This window comes from Colossoma macropomum, unplaced genomic scaffold (assembly GCF_904425465.1).
Source record: "Colossoma macropomum unplaced genomic scaffold, Colossoma_macropomum, whole genome shotgun sequence".
In the NCBI taxonomy this organism is placed as follows: domain Eukaryota; kingdom Metazoa; phylum Chordata; class Actinopteri; order Characiformes; family Serrasalmidae; genus Colossoma; species Colossoma macropomum.
Genome location: NW_023494787.1, coordinates 13363206 through 13377528, shown reverse-complemented (window position 1 = coordinate 13377528; position 14323 = coordinate 13363206). Strand labels below are relative to the sequence as shown.

The following is a 14323-nucleotide window of genomic DNA, read 5'->3' as shown; positions in this document are numbered from 1 at the left end:
GACAGATATTTATTGAAATTCCCCCTGAAGACTATTTTTGTAGCTAAGCCTTCACAAAATGGGATTAGTTGTTACAGTGATGTTACTACAAAACCTCCCCAAACAACCAACCAGAGAAGTCTGTTTCCTTCCATATAAATTCTTAACAGATCTCCAGGACATTTTTATGCACAGATTTAAATCCAAATCATTCTATGGATGGCATGTAAATAAAACAATACTGTGCAAAAGTAAAAGACCACCCCTCCTTTATTTAACTTACAGTCAAAACAGCTGTTAGGAAGAGGTAATTAAAAAAAAATGTAATAAAAAAAAAATAATAAAACACACACCACTTATCCTCCTGGGTCGTGGAGGGGAGCTGGGCCTATCCTGGTAGTCATTGGGCGGAAGGCAGGAAAACACCCTGGACAGGTCGTCAGTCCATCACAGGGCAATTTTCTATTTATTATTTAACCAAAAATATACAGAAATCTCAGCAATTAAATATAGAATCAGATTTTTCAGTATTTAATGTGTCCACCTTCTGCCTTCATTATAGCTTCCATTCTTTTCAGGAGACTCACTCATACTTTCTTTCTTTTTTCAAAGAAATCTGCAGGGATGTTTTTCCACACCTCCAAAGTTCAGTTTTAGAGGTTGGTTGCATTTTCTGCTTCTCACGATGATGTTGATGTCTGGACGCTGGAATGGCTAGGCTATTGTATTATTATTATAATAATAATTATTATTATTATTATTATTATTATTATTGCTATTGTGTATATTATTATTATACATTTAGGTTGTGAAGCTCATGAACAAACAACATAGAACTGTACTGAATTGTGTTTGCATCGATTTACAAGACTTTTTAGTGACTGTTATACTAGCCCTGTCTATGAGGTAAGTTGAGACATCTTCACTCATTTCGCATTTGATTGTTTTCTTTTCACAACTAAAAGGTGCTGGAAACAAAGTTTACATTTATATTTATAGTGGAGTTATAGTGGAGGCTGCTTGTATTTAAAAAGGTACCACTTTGAAATAAGACTACCCTTATAAAGCGTTCATGAATGGTTTAAAATGAGTTTAATTCATGGTTATTAATTAGGTATTAAAGACCTTAAAATCATTCATAAGCATTTACAACACATAAATAAAAAGGACAACAGTGACCTGTTGTTTGCCAAAATGCCTTGATTTATACAGTTAAACCTCAGATTTTGATGTTTACTTACTTTGTCTTCTTCATCAGTCAGCATCAAACCTCTCAAGCTTCATCACATATTCATATTCATCAGATATAACAGTTCACTTTTGCTCCTTTTGTTACTGTGTTATAACTGCTAATTGATGATTAATGAAGTGTTTATTACCTAACTTAAAACCATAAACAAACTATTTTTAAACCATTCATAAAGCTTTTATAAGGGTAGTCTTATTTTAAAGTAGTACCAAAAGAAAAAAAAGACAAATTTTCTAAATTATTTTGCAAAAGCTCAAATGTGACAGGCTATGTTTTGCCCTCCCCTGGTTCAAATCTGTATATTTAAAATATATAGCTAAAATTAAACTGTCTTTATTTGTAAGAATATGTGCAGTTAACTGTGTATATTTACCAATTAATAGAGTGTATGATAACAGACTGCATGAATGATAAACAGATTTAAACCCTGCCTATAAAGTGTCTTTGAGTCTAGATGAAAGAGAGAGAGAAGAGCTTGGACGCAGTGAGATAAAAGAGAGGTAGAGAGAGGAGATGTGGCTGTCTATGATCTCTCTCTCTCTCTTTGCTATTTTCCCCAAACTCTCACGAGCGTCATCGCTCCCTCAGCTTCCCTCTGAAGAGCTCCCACTTAAGCGGTAATCACTAAAGCATGCAGCACAAACAATGCACTTAAGAGACCAGAGGAGCTCAGTGCAGCTTCATACAAATGCTCCATGGACAAAACAGGCTGCGTTCTGACTGAAGCAGGACGTATTTTGGCACCCAGTTTGCTCTCCCAAACCCGTGTCAGCACTGCCCTGTATTGTGTTGACCACTGGCTGGAGTACAAGGTGGTCACTGTGATCAGGCCTAATTATTTAACGTGGTGAAAAATTAAATGCATACGCTTCTTTAGCACCGGAGCTATGAGGCTAGTGTAGCCAACAAGTAATAGAAGCCACTAAACATTGAAAAGAGGCCTAAGAGCATTAAACAATGGGGAAGTACACTGATTATTCAAAATGTCTACATAATTCATGTAAATGAAGCCATTCAGAGTGGAAACTTGCTGACTCATTACTTTACAGTGGTGGTGATAGGAACCAGGGGTCACAATGTCTATAACGTAAATATAGCCACTTTATTTACCTTTCAAAACAACCAGAGATAATGGTAAAGTAGCGGAGAATTCATAAAAATATGTTTTTTTGGGGTATTCTTTTGTCTTAAAATGCTCTGCCTGTACCTATCTGCCATAAATAATGTTTAAAATACTTCAAATGTCTAGTTCCTACCACCACCACTGTGAGCAATTCTGACTCTAAGCTTTTCTCAAATTGAGTATTTCACATGAAAATACTCTAATTTTCTTTGTTTACATCACAAATGATGTTATTATGCAGATTTGTTTTGAAAAATCAGTGATATTCCCCTTTAAGCAATCTCAAAAAGTCCATCTTATGTGGTTTCTGACACTGTATGATATACTGTTATCTATATACACGTACAAAAGTACAGACACAATCCAGGCTTTAAGATGGCTGCTGGCCTGCTGCTGTTTTTAGCTACGCGACGCAGTTCAGAGTCAGCAGACATGTTTATACAGGGGACAGAATGAAGCCGTCTAAATTTGGAGAGCGCATTATATTTTTAACTGAAGATGCTGGGCTGTGAGTGCATTTAAGTGGGCTTTAAGTATCTTTGACCACAAACATAAACGGATGTACAAGTACGGAACTGCATGTCTGAGAGTGCTTGTGAGGTTGGTGCTGTTTTCTGTCTCATCAAGGTTAAATGCAAGCCTGTAGCTGTCTTCCTGCACAGAGAGAGAGACAGAGAGAGAGAGAGAGAGAGAGACAGAGAGAGAAAGAGAGAAAGAGGGAGAGGGTAGACATGCCAGAGAGGGAAAAGCCACCTAATCCTCACATGAAACACAAATTCATCCCCAGCAGACTCTCTGCTCTCTCAGTCATTGCATAACCCTTTCATTACATAATCCCAAATGTATATTCATGTCCAAGAGGCTTAGCTCAGTTTAGCACACTCCAGTGCGTGAACCCAGCAGCAGCAGCATCCTATCCAGAGTGAGGAAGAGAGAGAGGGGGAAAAATCCAATACGCTCCATCCCACCAGCATCCTCTCCATATGTGGGCCAGTGATGCTCTCTCTGCCTCCTACGGGGGTTTTGCTATGAATCAAAAATAGGAACCTGATGTCGAACGAAACAGGAAATGTATATTTAAGGAAACAGAGAGAAATTCTTAAACATACTATATACGGCAATGCGGTGATTTCTCACCAGTGAATAATACCTCCTGTATTGTTTTACACAATGCCATCCAAGTGAGGATGGAGATATGATGGATATATATATATATATATATATACACTATATGGACAAAAGAATTGGGACGCCTACACATCACACCTACAGGACCTTATTAATACGGAGTTGGTTCCCCCTTTGCAGCTATCCAACTTTACAGTTGGTGTCCAGTGGCATTGTGCATTTTGATCTTAGGCTTGTGTGTAGCTGCTCAGCCTTGGAAACCCATTTCGTGAAGCTGCTAACACACAATTCTATTGCTGATGTTGCTTCCAGAGACAATTTGGAACTCTTTAGTGAGTGATTCCACAGAGGTTAGACACTGTGCACCTCAGCATTTGGCAGCCCCACTCTGAAATGAAAATGAAAAACGAAATGAACCTTTTTTTAGCCAACTGTGTCTGAACACATCGGAATTAGACCTCAGCATTTAACCTATCCGTGCAGTGAAACACCACATACACACTAGTGAACACACACACACACTAAGGGGCAGTGAGTACACTTGCCCGGAGCGGTGGGCAGCCCTATCCACGGCACCCGGGGAGCAGTTGGGGGTTAGGTGCCTTGCTCAAGGGCACTTCAGTCACATACTGTCAGCTGAGGGGATCAAACCAGCGACCTTCCAGTCACAAGGCTGGTTCCCTAACCTCCAGCCCACGACTGCCCTGTGGGTTTGCATGTCTACTGTACCTATCATTTAGCGTTAATGGTGATGTGCAACTCACCTATGCCATGTGCACTAATGCACCCCATATCATCACAGATGCTGGCTTTTGAACTGTACGCTGATAACAAGCCAGATTGTCCCTCTCCTCGTGGCATCCATGATTTCTAAAAAGAATTTCAAATTTTTTATTTGTCGGACCACAGGGCATTTAAATGAGCTCTGGCCCAGAGAAGGTGGCAGCATTTCTGGATCCTGCTTATATATATGGTTTCTTCTTTGCATGGTAGAATTTTAACTTCCATTTGTGGATCAAGCAATATTTTTAATGCAGTACCGCTTGAGGGTCTTCTCTGAATTCTCTGAATCTTTTAATGTTATTATGTACAGTAGATGATGAAATTTGCTGTTACTGCAACAAAGGAGGACAAACTCCCTATTAATAGCTTTCATTTCAGCAGAAACATTTAATGAGCAAGTGCCCACAAAACTTCTGAATATATAGTGTTAGCATGTGCATTTACATACATATAGACATGCAAATGTGTTTGTACAATCATATATATATATATATACACACACACACACACACACACACACACACACACACATATATATATATATATATATATGTGTGTGTGTGTGTGTGTGTGTGAGTGACACTATAGTATAGTGGCAGTCCTGACCACTGAAGAACATTTACAAGAACAGGATGAAAGGGGGTTTACACACACATATAAACACACACAGACGTATGTAAACGAATAGGGTTTTCTCTATCACTGTTGGTATGATGCATTCCTTTTATTGCTTTTGCAGCAATTACAATTCACGCCGGTAAAGCCATTTGAATCTGACTCTGGGAGAAGGGCATTCTCTGAAGGTGGTGAGATGTAGCAGTAAACAGGGATTTTATGGCTGATTTAATTAGCGGTATTAGTGTGAACTGCAGGGAAAATGGCACCTAAAAGCTATAGTGCATTATAGAGCATCACTCACCGCTGTCCTTTACTGACAGGACAGCCAGTGTGTGTGTGTGTGTGTGTGTGTGTGTGTGTGTGCGCGTCAGATAGACAGAAATAACTCTACTTGAACGTCCTCAGTTGACTTTTTTGAGGACACCCCCCCCTCCCCCTTTCTGCAGCAGTTTGTGGCCACTACAAAGCTGCTTCTCCGCTTTACCTCACATCCCCCCTCCTCCTCTCCCTGCCTCCCTCCCTCCGCTGTTAACACATTGTTATGGGAACGACTCTCTGTATTCAGTTCAAGATTCTGTCTGCCATGCTCTCTTAAGCAGACTCTGACTGTGTTTTGAAGCAGACTGCAGCCTTTTCTGCCCTGTACAAACTTGGCAGCTCAGGAAAGTTACTTTACAGCAATAGTCTGGCAAAAAATCAATTAGATCTCAAACAGCATCAAGTTGTTGAAGCCGAACTACGTAAATTTTTTTGTTAAAACTGAAAGAAATAGCTCTACTGAAGACAAAAAATGTGCGTGCACTGGCACAAGTCGCCATCTAAAGCCAGAAATAATAATATAAAAGTCAGAGGTGTTGGGTCGGATTTGGAGGGAGTTTTTCAGAACACGTCATACGTCTTTACATATTAATGTCACACACACAGGCTCAAAAAGAAGGTCCAGCTCATTGTTTAGGTCTTAAATGCAAAATCAATGTTATACTGATGAAGATATGAATGACAATAGTAGATTATGCCCTCATATCCTCGGATGCCCATCAGTTCTCTTGGAATTCTCTTTCAGTGCACTCTTTCAAATCATCAAATTCATCCACTAGGGGAAGGGGTCTGATTCCCAATGTTTCAAAATGTTCCTCTGCATGTTGCATGCAGTTACATGTTTCTGCCAGAGGGGTCTCCAAATCCCCAAATGTTACATAGGTTAGCTTTAAACATTCTCAAACAGACTTATAAAGTTTGTGACACTGAATGATATGATTGTCTATATAGATGGACACAAACAGGGAAATGCTTCAGGGTGATTTCTACAGCTACTTAACAATAACAGTATGATATACAGTGTCAGAAAACACATAAGCAAGTCTATCTGACATTGCATAACTTCACAACGTAGTCTGAGGCAGATGTAGACATGCAGCTTGCATGATGCTAATTAGTCTACATAAGATTCCATCACTTCACCCCTCTCTGTTCGTGTCTCCTGGCCTGTCCATTTCTTTGTCCTTATGCTCTGCTTTCAGAGAGGATGGAGCTTGTTACCATGGTGATGTCGCCAAGCCAGGCTGTGCCAGCCCCAGCTCTGCGAGGCCCACGGAGCACCATCAGTCCACCCTAAACAAGCCAAACACACTGTTAATAACCAGATGATGTACCAGAGCTGCCAAAAAAAGGAGAAGTGGAAAGTAGTGTTTGCACTACAGATTTCTGCCTTATGTAAGAAATTGATAACATAAAAACACAATCACTCACAGTGGTTTGATGTGAAATGCTCTGTTCTAGCAAAACCGAGTCAGAATTGTCAGTGGTGATAAGTCACCAAACTGTGCTGACCTCAGTTTCCCACCCCTAAAAGCTCCATCTCAGAAAGTTATTACATGAAATTGTTATAAATACACTGTCTGATGTCTGTGAGACTGTTTTACAATAATTTAGCAAGAGGTTCTGGCATTTTTTTAAATGCCTTCATAGCAGAGAGGTACATGCAGGGAGTTGTGACGCAAACATTCTCCAAAGAAAACTTTTTAAAAACATTTTATCATTATTTTACCATCATCAGCATTCCATATAAAAACTCAGAAGACACATGTAGGTTCACTGGTGGTTTGGGATAGTAAATAAAGAGGCTATATTTGTGCTGTTGACACTGTAACCTTTGGTTCCTGTCACCACCACTGTAAAAAGTCAATACAATGAACCATTTTACATCAAACCACACTGAATGACACTGTTTACATGTCAACAATTGAATTATGACACGCCAGATAAACCTACCACAGAGTGTTGTTTCTGTGACTCATGTGGGGGTGGGCGATTTTCAAAGGGGCTAGACAAAAATGCACCTGAGGGAACCGGCATGAACAAAGCATATCGCTGCTTTTGGAAGAAAATGTATTATCTCCATTTTTGACATCTTTCAGTTTTTGACGTCATTTGAAAATGCCTGTTGCCCTTTATATAGTGCATAGATTTCATGAAGAATGGACCAGAAACGTCCCAAAATTACTTTGAAAAAAATCTGGTTCCACTGATTTACAATAAAAGTGAAGTAGGTTTTTACCTTCTCCTGTAAAGCTATTATTTTGTAGATACGAGGTTTTCTTCTGACAACAGCGATATGACCATACTGGGGTGACCAGGTAAACCAGAACAGACCAGCACTAGGCATTAAATGCTTGCTGGTCTGTGCTGCTTTTTCAGCAGGGAAGCAAAGTGGTATGCAGCAGCAATGAAGCACATTAAGATATCTTACTTACCAGTTAGTGAATGTGAAACCCTGAACATCACCTTGATCTTCATTCTATTTCTTGCTCCAGAAGACCTGTTGATGTGCACCTCTTTTCCATCAGAGTAATACACTGCACGGAGGTGTCCATGGACATGCCTGTAACCAATTAGAACACAATCGACAAAATCCTGAGTTGTAGTCAGCTTAATGTGCAATTGATATAAAACCTCTGTGGCCAGAGCAGCTAAAACTGGGACTACAGGTTGCCATACCCAACAGAAGGTGGAGGAACCATCAGAAGAAGCTGCAGTTTGAAACGTTTTAAATAGTTGACACACAAAGTGAGACCACCGCTACACTGTACAGTTACAGTTAGATGTCTTTATCCTTTAGTATTTTTAAAAATGATGGTTATTTATATGAAGACTTCTCAAGTGCTCAATGACAACCTATTGCATAGTAATATTACTATGCAATATATATATATATATATATATATATATATATATGAAGCAAAAAGAAATACACGACTCTAAATATATACACAATATACAATAGTATTTCCAATGTAAAGTTGTACAGTAATAAGTTATGAAATAAAACTTATTGAATGAGACAAAACTTCCAGATTGTACAAGATATGGATAGAAGATGTAAAAGATGTCAATCTATATGTGTAAGTATAGATTTGCTAGATCGAAGGTGCAGTAAGATCAGACTGAGTGTGTTTGAGGTGTGTTTGAGGTGTGGATTGTCCATGGAGATCATCATCATGATAATTCAGAAGTGTAGTGACAGGCCTATAGACCGATACACCAGCACTACTGGCTGTTCAGCAGCCTGATGGCCCGAGGGAAGAAACCGTCTCGGAACCGGCTGGACTTTATGTTTCTGTACCTCCTCCTGCTTGGCAGCTGTGAGAACAGAGAGTGGCTTGGGTGGGTGGAGTCCTTCAGAATACTCCTGGTCTTCCTCAGGTAGCGGCTGGTGTATAAATCCAGGAGGTTTGGGAACTGGACCCCAGTGATGTGCTGGGCTGTCTGCACCACCCTCTGCAGAGCTTTCCGCTCAATGGCAGAGCAGTTCCCATACCAGGTGGTGATGGAGCCTGATAGAATGATCTCCACAGTACATGTGTAGAATGTTCTGATGGCAAACCTCCTCAGCCGCCTGAAGTAGAAGAGGCGCTGTTGTGCCTTCTTCCCCGCCTGTGTGGTGTGTTTGGTCCATGTCAGTTCCTCTGAGATGTGAACACAGAGGAACTTGAAGCTGGTGCTGGCAGTGTGCACTTTTTCTTGCTTTCTGAAGTCCACTATGAGCTCCTTGGTCTTGTCGACGTTGAGAGAGATTGTCCTGGCACAAGTGTGTCAGGAAGCTGACCTCCTCTCTGTAGGCCTCTTCGTTGTCATTGGAGATCAGGCCCACAATCGTGGTGCCATCTGCAAATTTGATGATGACATCGGAGCTGTGTCTGGCTGAACAGTCGTGGGTGTACAGAGAGTACAGGAGAGGGCTGAGCACACAGCCCTGAGGAGCTCAGGTGTTAAAGGACAGTGAGGAGTTGCTGTTGCCCATGCCCGTGCTCTTTCTGTCCAGATGGGAGAGGGCAGTCTGAAGAGTCAGGGCTATTGCATCATCAGTGGATCTGTTCTGTCTGTAGGCGAACTGCAGTGGGCCCAGAGTGGCAGGTGTTCAATTCTGAGATATATACAGTGGTGTGAAAAAGTGTTTGCCCCCTGATTTCTTATTCTTTTGCATGTTTGCCACACTTGAATGTTTCAGATCACCAAACAGATTTAAATATTAGACAAAGATAACACAAGTAAACACAAAATGCAGTTTATAAATGAAGGTCTTTATTATTAAGGGAAGAAAAGAAAAAGAAATCTAAACCTACAGGGCCTTGTGTGAAAAAGTGATTGCCCCCTAAACCTAATAACCGGTTGGGCCACACTTAGCAGCAACAACTGCAATCAAGTGTTTGCGATAACTGGCAATCAGTGTTTTACAGCACTGTGGAGGAATTTTGGCCCACTCATCTTTGCAGAATTGTAATTCAGCCACACTGGAAGGTTTCCGAGCATGAACCGCCTTTTTAAGGTCATGCCACAGCATCTCAATCGGATTCAGGTCAGGCTCACTTTTTCACACAGGGCCCTGTAGGTTTGGATTTTTTTTTTCCCTTAATAATAAAGATCTTCATTTATAAACTGCATTTTGTGTTTACTTGTGTTATCTTTGTCTAATATCTAAATTGTTCGGTGATTAATTGTTTGGTGATCTGAAACATTTCAATGTGACAAACATGCAAAAGAATAAGAAATCAGGCAGGGGCAAACACTTTTTCACACCACTGTGTATGTGTGTGTGTGTATATATATATATATATATATATATATATATATATATATATATATATATATATATATATAAACATACATACACACACACCACACCTATGCCACTTATCCTCCTGGGTAGAATACATTATACCTAAAAATACTACTAAATTAATAATAAAATAACAGTAAACATAAAATTAACAGTATCTTCCTGTTTTCTCCAGCAATCAAGTTTTGAGCGGTATAATGCTGCATTATGGCTACTGAGTGCTGACTGATTGTTGAGTTGATCAACTCGTCTGCCTTACAAAAAAATTCAGGCCCAAGACACTGTTGAATCTAATTAAGCCTAGTGGTGTCTAATTGAACTGATTCTAATTATTAACTAAATATGGTTAATTGGTTGATGAAGTAACTAAGGAGTAAATTTCTTTTGAGTATACTCAAGTTTTCTTTGTCGTATATTAAAGCTGGTTTGAAGATCTAAAACGTGTGACAAATATACGAAAACATCAGGTGTTTTTCACAACACTAGGAAGGTGCATAGAGTGTAGCGTTAGAATACGGGGCACACTGCTGTAATTAAGAAATAAGAGTAAGAAAAAGACATCATATAGCATAACACAAGAACAACAGCAACAGGCTTTTTTATTTCAAGTTTTAATAAAAGGGGAAGATGTATTTACAGTATGTAAGACACTTCCATGTGTCAAAATGAACTGCATTCCGGGCATCCCAACAAACGGGAAAAAAAACAACAGCAGACCACAGGCCCACTTTGGCATTGACTTGCTAAACATACATCAAGCAGTTGGTACAAGCTCTGGCTGAAAGCAGGGCTTAGCAGAAACAATCCACGTCTTTCATTTCCTCCTGAAACCACTGTTTACATAAACAAAAGATAAAACAAAAGCAATTCAAACTTTAAAAAAATGTTTTTTTCTAAAATAAACGTAATTTTACTGTCCCAGTTCCAGAGGTCACCTAGGGAACTACGGGCCAGTCCATATACTCTATATAAAAAAGGGGTGATGGCAAGTCTAGGCAGTTTGCTCAGAGCTTTCTATCTTCCCCCATTTCTCCACTGTTGGACATGTCTGGCTCCAGAGTGACCCATCTCGCTAAAGCTCTAGCACTCCTCTAAGGTCTCAGGTGCTGCTCACATCCTCTGAGTCGTTGGGTTTGGACTCCGCAGATCCGTTCTGCTCCGTGTCTGATCCCTCCTGCTCTGGTACGGCCGCCTCTTGGCCTGGTTCCTCTTGGTTCTCTGCGTTTCCTTCTTGAGCTGCTGCTGCACCTCCTTCCTTCTTGCCCTGCTTGTCCCGGAACACCTCCACTCCAACCATGCGCAGGTAGTGGAGGCGCTCGTTGCGGGGAACAAAGGCCCTGATGGATGTTTTACCCCTCCAACCACACAGCTCTATGGGGCACTGCGGAGCACTGGGGTCACTGCAGAGAGAAGGAAAAGACATTGTACGGTCAGTCTTAAATTATTCAATTTAAATTACCAAATCTCTATGTGATGATGCAACCGGTTTGTGGGGGGGGGGGTTACTTAAGTGCAATCTAACCACATGCACTCATGTGATTTACTCTTTGGAACAGAGACTAGCTACAGGGCTAGATATCAGGCCAGAAAGCAAAAAAATGTAGGCATTATAATCCATTTTTCAATTTCATTTACTATTTCTGGTCTGTGTAGTGAAGAGACTAATAATGTGTGTCATCTGTTTAGAATCTGTGGTGCTAATCAATCAAATGAACCTACTTACAAAATTCAGTCCTGAGGACAAATAAAATAAACCTAAATGCTCAACTTGAAAATTCTTGTGTATTATTTACTTCACTGTGTTCAAAAACTACGCAATTACAAGTCCAGTTTTTCATTAGTATTTTTTTTATTAAAAATGTTCTGATTATCACTTTAAAGGCCAATGTAATTTGTATAAGGTCACCTCATAGCAGTTATGGCACTTAGTACCCTTTGTTACCCATCTTTCAGAAGCTACTGAAGAAAGAAATCCAAACAAACATCACCGCTCACAAAACATTCCTCTCTTCATGTTTCGGTAATGTTATCTTAGTTGTGACTGGTCCATAAATAGTAAATACTACTTAAGAGAGGAGCAACTCTACCTTTTGGGAGCAGACGTCCCTCCCTCCCTCCCTCCCAAAACTAAAAACCTCAAACGCACATGATTCATGGCAATTATACAAAACAATGAATTTTGCCAAAAGCCAAGAAAGTGCATGTTTGCCTACAGGAAAATGTTTTTGAGCTAAGGTGTCAGGCTCTCTCAAGCACTGAAATGTCAAAGTTGAACTTCAAAAAAATGGCAAGCTTTAATAAAAAAAAATAAAAAATAAAAAAAATAAAAAAATCCTCTTCCTCTACCAGCCTGCATAAAGCACATATGAAAACCAGAATATCTCCATTATTGCATGGCTGCATTTCATGATCTATTACTGGATAAATGAGTATTAGTTGGCCAAGAATAATATATCTGTCCTATACTAGTCATAAACGGTTTACTGTACAGTTTGGCACCAACAGCCAAGAAGCAACACTTTTACTTAAATGTAATATTTAACTAAGTTTTCTGATGGTTTTTACGGAGTCCCGCTGGTGACATACTGTATAAATAAAAATAATGCATGGCCACGACTTAGTAAGGCATGGGAACAAGATAATTAAGTTGTGGCCACGACTTAGTAAGGCAGGGGAACGAGATCCTATTGCGTGACCACGACCTAGTAATGCATGATCTCGTTCCTATGCCTTACTAAGTAGTGGCCACGACTTAATTATCTCATTCCCCGTCCTTACAAAGTAAGGGCTCCGTAGGTTTTAGTATACGGATATGCAGTACATTCATATTGTCATTCTTATATTCACAGCTTGCTGCATGTTAAAGACATCGGTATGGTGAAAGTACGAGGTACAACAAAATTTTTTATTTTTTTTGCTAAACTAAAACTAACAAAGAACAGAAAGAAACGAGTGAGGGACCCAAACCGGGAGCGACAGAGTCTATAATACAAGAAGAAGAGAAAAACAGAGTTAGGGGGTGGAGAAATGGACAGATTACGGCTGAAGAACCAAAGAAGACAGATAGACAGGCTGGGATTAATGATTGTTGCCAAGCAGTAGGAAGGATGAAGGAAGCTTGAAGGGAAAGGAGTAAAGACAGCTTAAGGGGGAAAAAAGCAAGAACAGAGTGAAACAGATAGATGGGAGGCAGCCAGCAGCATGAATTTAAAAGGAACAGGATGACACTCCAGAGACAGCATGATCACACAGTGACATCAGAGCTCCTCTTACACAGCGAGCGTAAGCTGAGAGGAATACTCACGTCAGTGTGCGTGTGCTTGTGGTGGGGGAGCACTTACTAACAAAATATTACACATGGATCTGGTAGCTTCACTTGGGCGAAATTCCATGTCTGGCTGTGTGTTAATCTGACTTTCACTGATTAAATGCAGAAAGCACCACACTACTGTGCACTGGCCCATTACAAAAGACAATTTTGCCGTATTTAACATCTCAGATTTCTTGGAAACACATCAGACATCAGAAAAGGAATAAACTGGTAGAGCTGAAAAATCATTGTTTTTAATATTGAAAAAGAGTGAAATTTTCAAATCTTAAAAGCTGCAGTTTTAAATGTAGCCTACATCAACAACACTGTCTAAAGTTTCATGTGGAGAAATTTAATCTGTTGACATGGAGCTTGTGAACTGCCTGTAGCATCACAAGGCAACCGAACAACCATGTGCTGTGTTCATGATAACCATAACTAACTGGCTGTAAATGGCAGTGTTCAAGCCTCAAGTCTTCTGGGTCAAAACAGGTCAAAACCTTAAATTTATAAAAAGAAAGGCAATATTGGTCAGATAAATTATAAGATTATTGTTCTACAAATTATTCAGATCTACCAACATGTAGGCCGAAAAACACTGTTGTCTTAAAACGAATTTGTCAACCAAGTAGGGAAACTAATTCTTATTTTTATCATCAAGTACTTGTGCATAATTTGTGTAAGTGCATAATTTGTGGAACTCGCACTCAAGTTTTTCACTCACCTGTGTCCCTGTACTCTTGTGATGTGACAATAAATCTGATTTGATTTGATTTGATTTGAAGTAATCCACTGACTATTATTCAGCTAATTAAACTATTAGAACATATGGTGAAATATGCTGAAATACTGAAAAACCGAACATTTAGAAAAATGCATCAAAATTTAAACGGACACTCCTGTCAAATATTACCCATATCTACATCTGTAAACATGCCTATTTGCATCCTACAGCAGTACGCAGTCTCTAGAGTGAGGTTTCTCAGTTTAGCTCTAACCCTGATCCAACACACCTGA

At 39.7% G+C, this 14323-nt stretch overlaps 1 protein-coding gene across 1 annotated transcript in view; it reads right to left on the bottom strand.

Annotated features, from left to right (window-relative positions):
* Positions 1–10561: 10561 nt before the first annotated feature.
* nsun2 (NOP2/Sun RNA methyltransferase 2) overlaps positions 10562–14323 on the bottom strand; it is a 29977-nt gene continuing 26215 nt past the window's right edge. Inside the window, exon 19 of the mRNA XM_036566196.1 lies at positions 10562–11396. Within this exon, the coding sequence (XP_036422089.1) occupies positions 11096–11396 (301 nt within the window). The 3' untranslated portion in view covers positions 10562–11095. The remainder of the gene's footprint in view (positions 11397–14323) is intronic.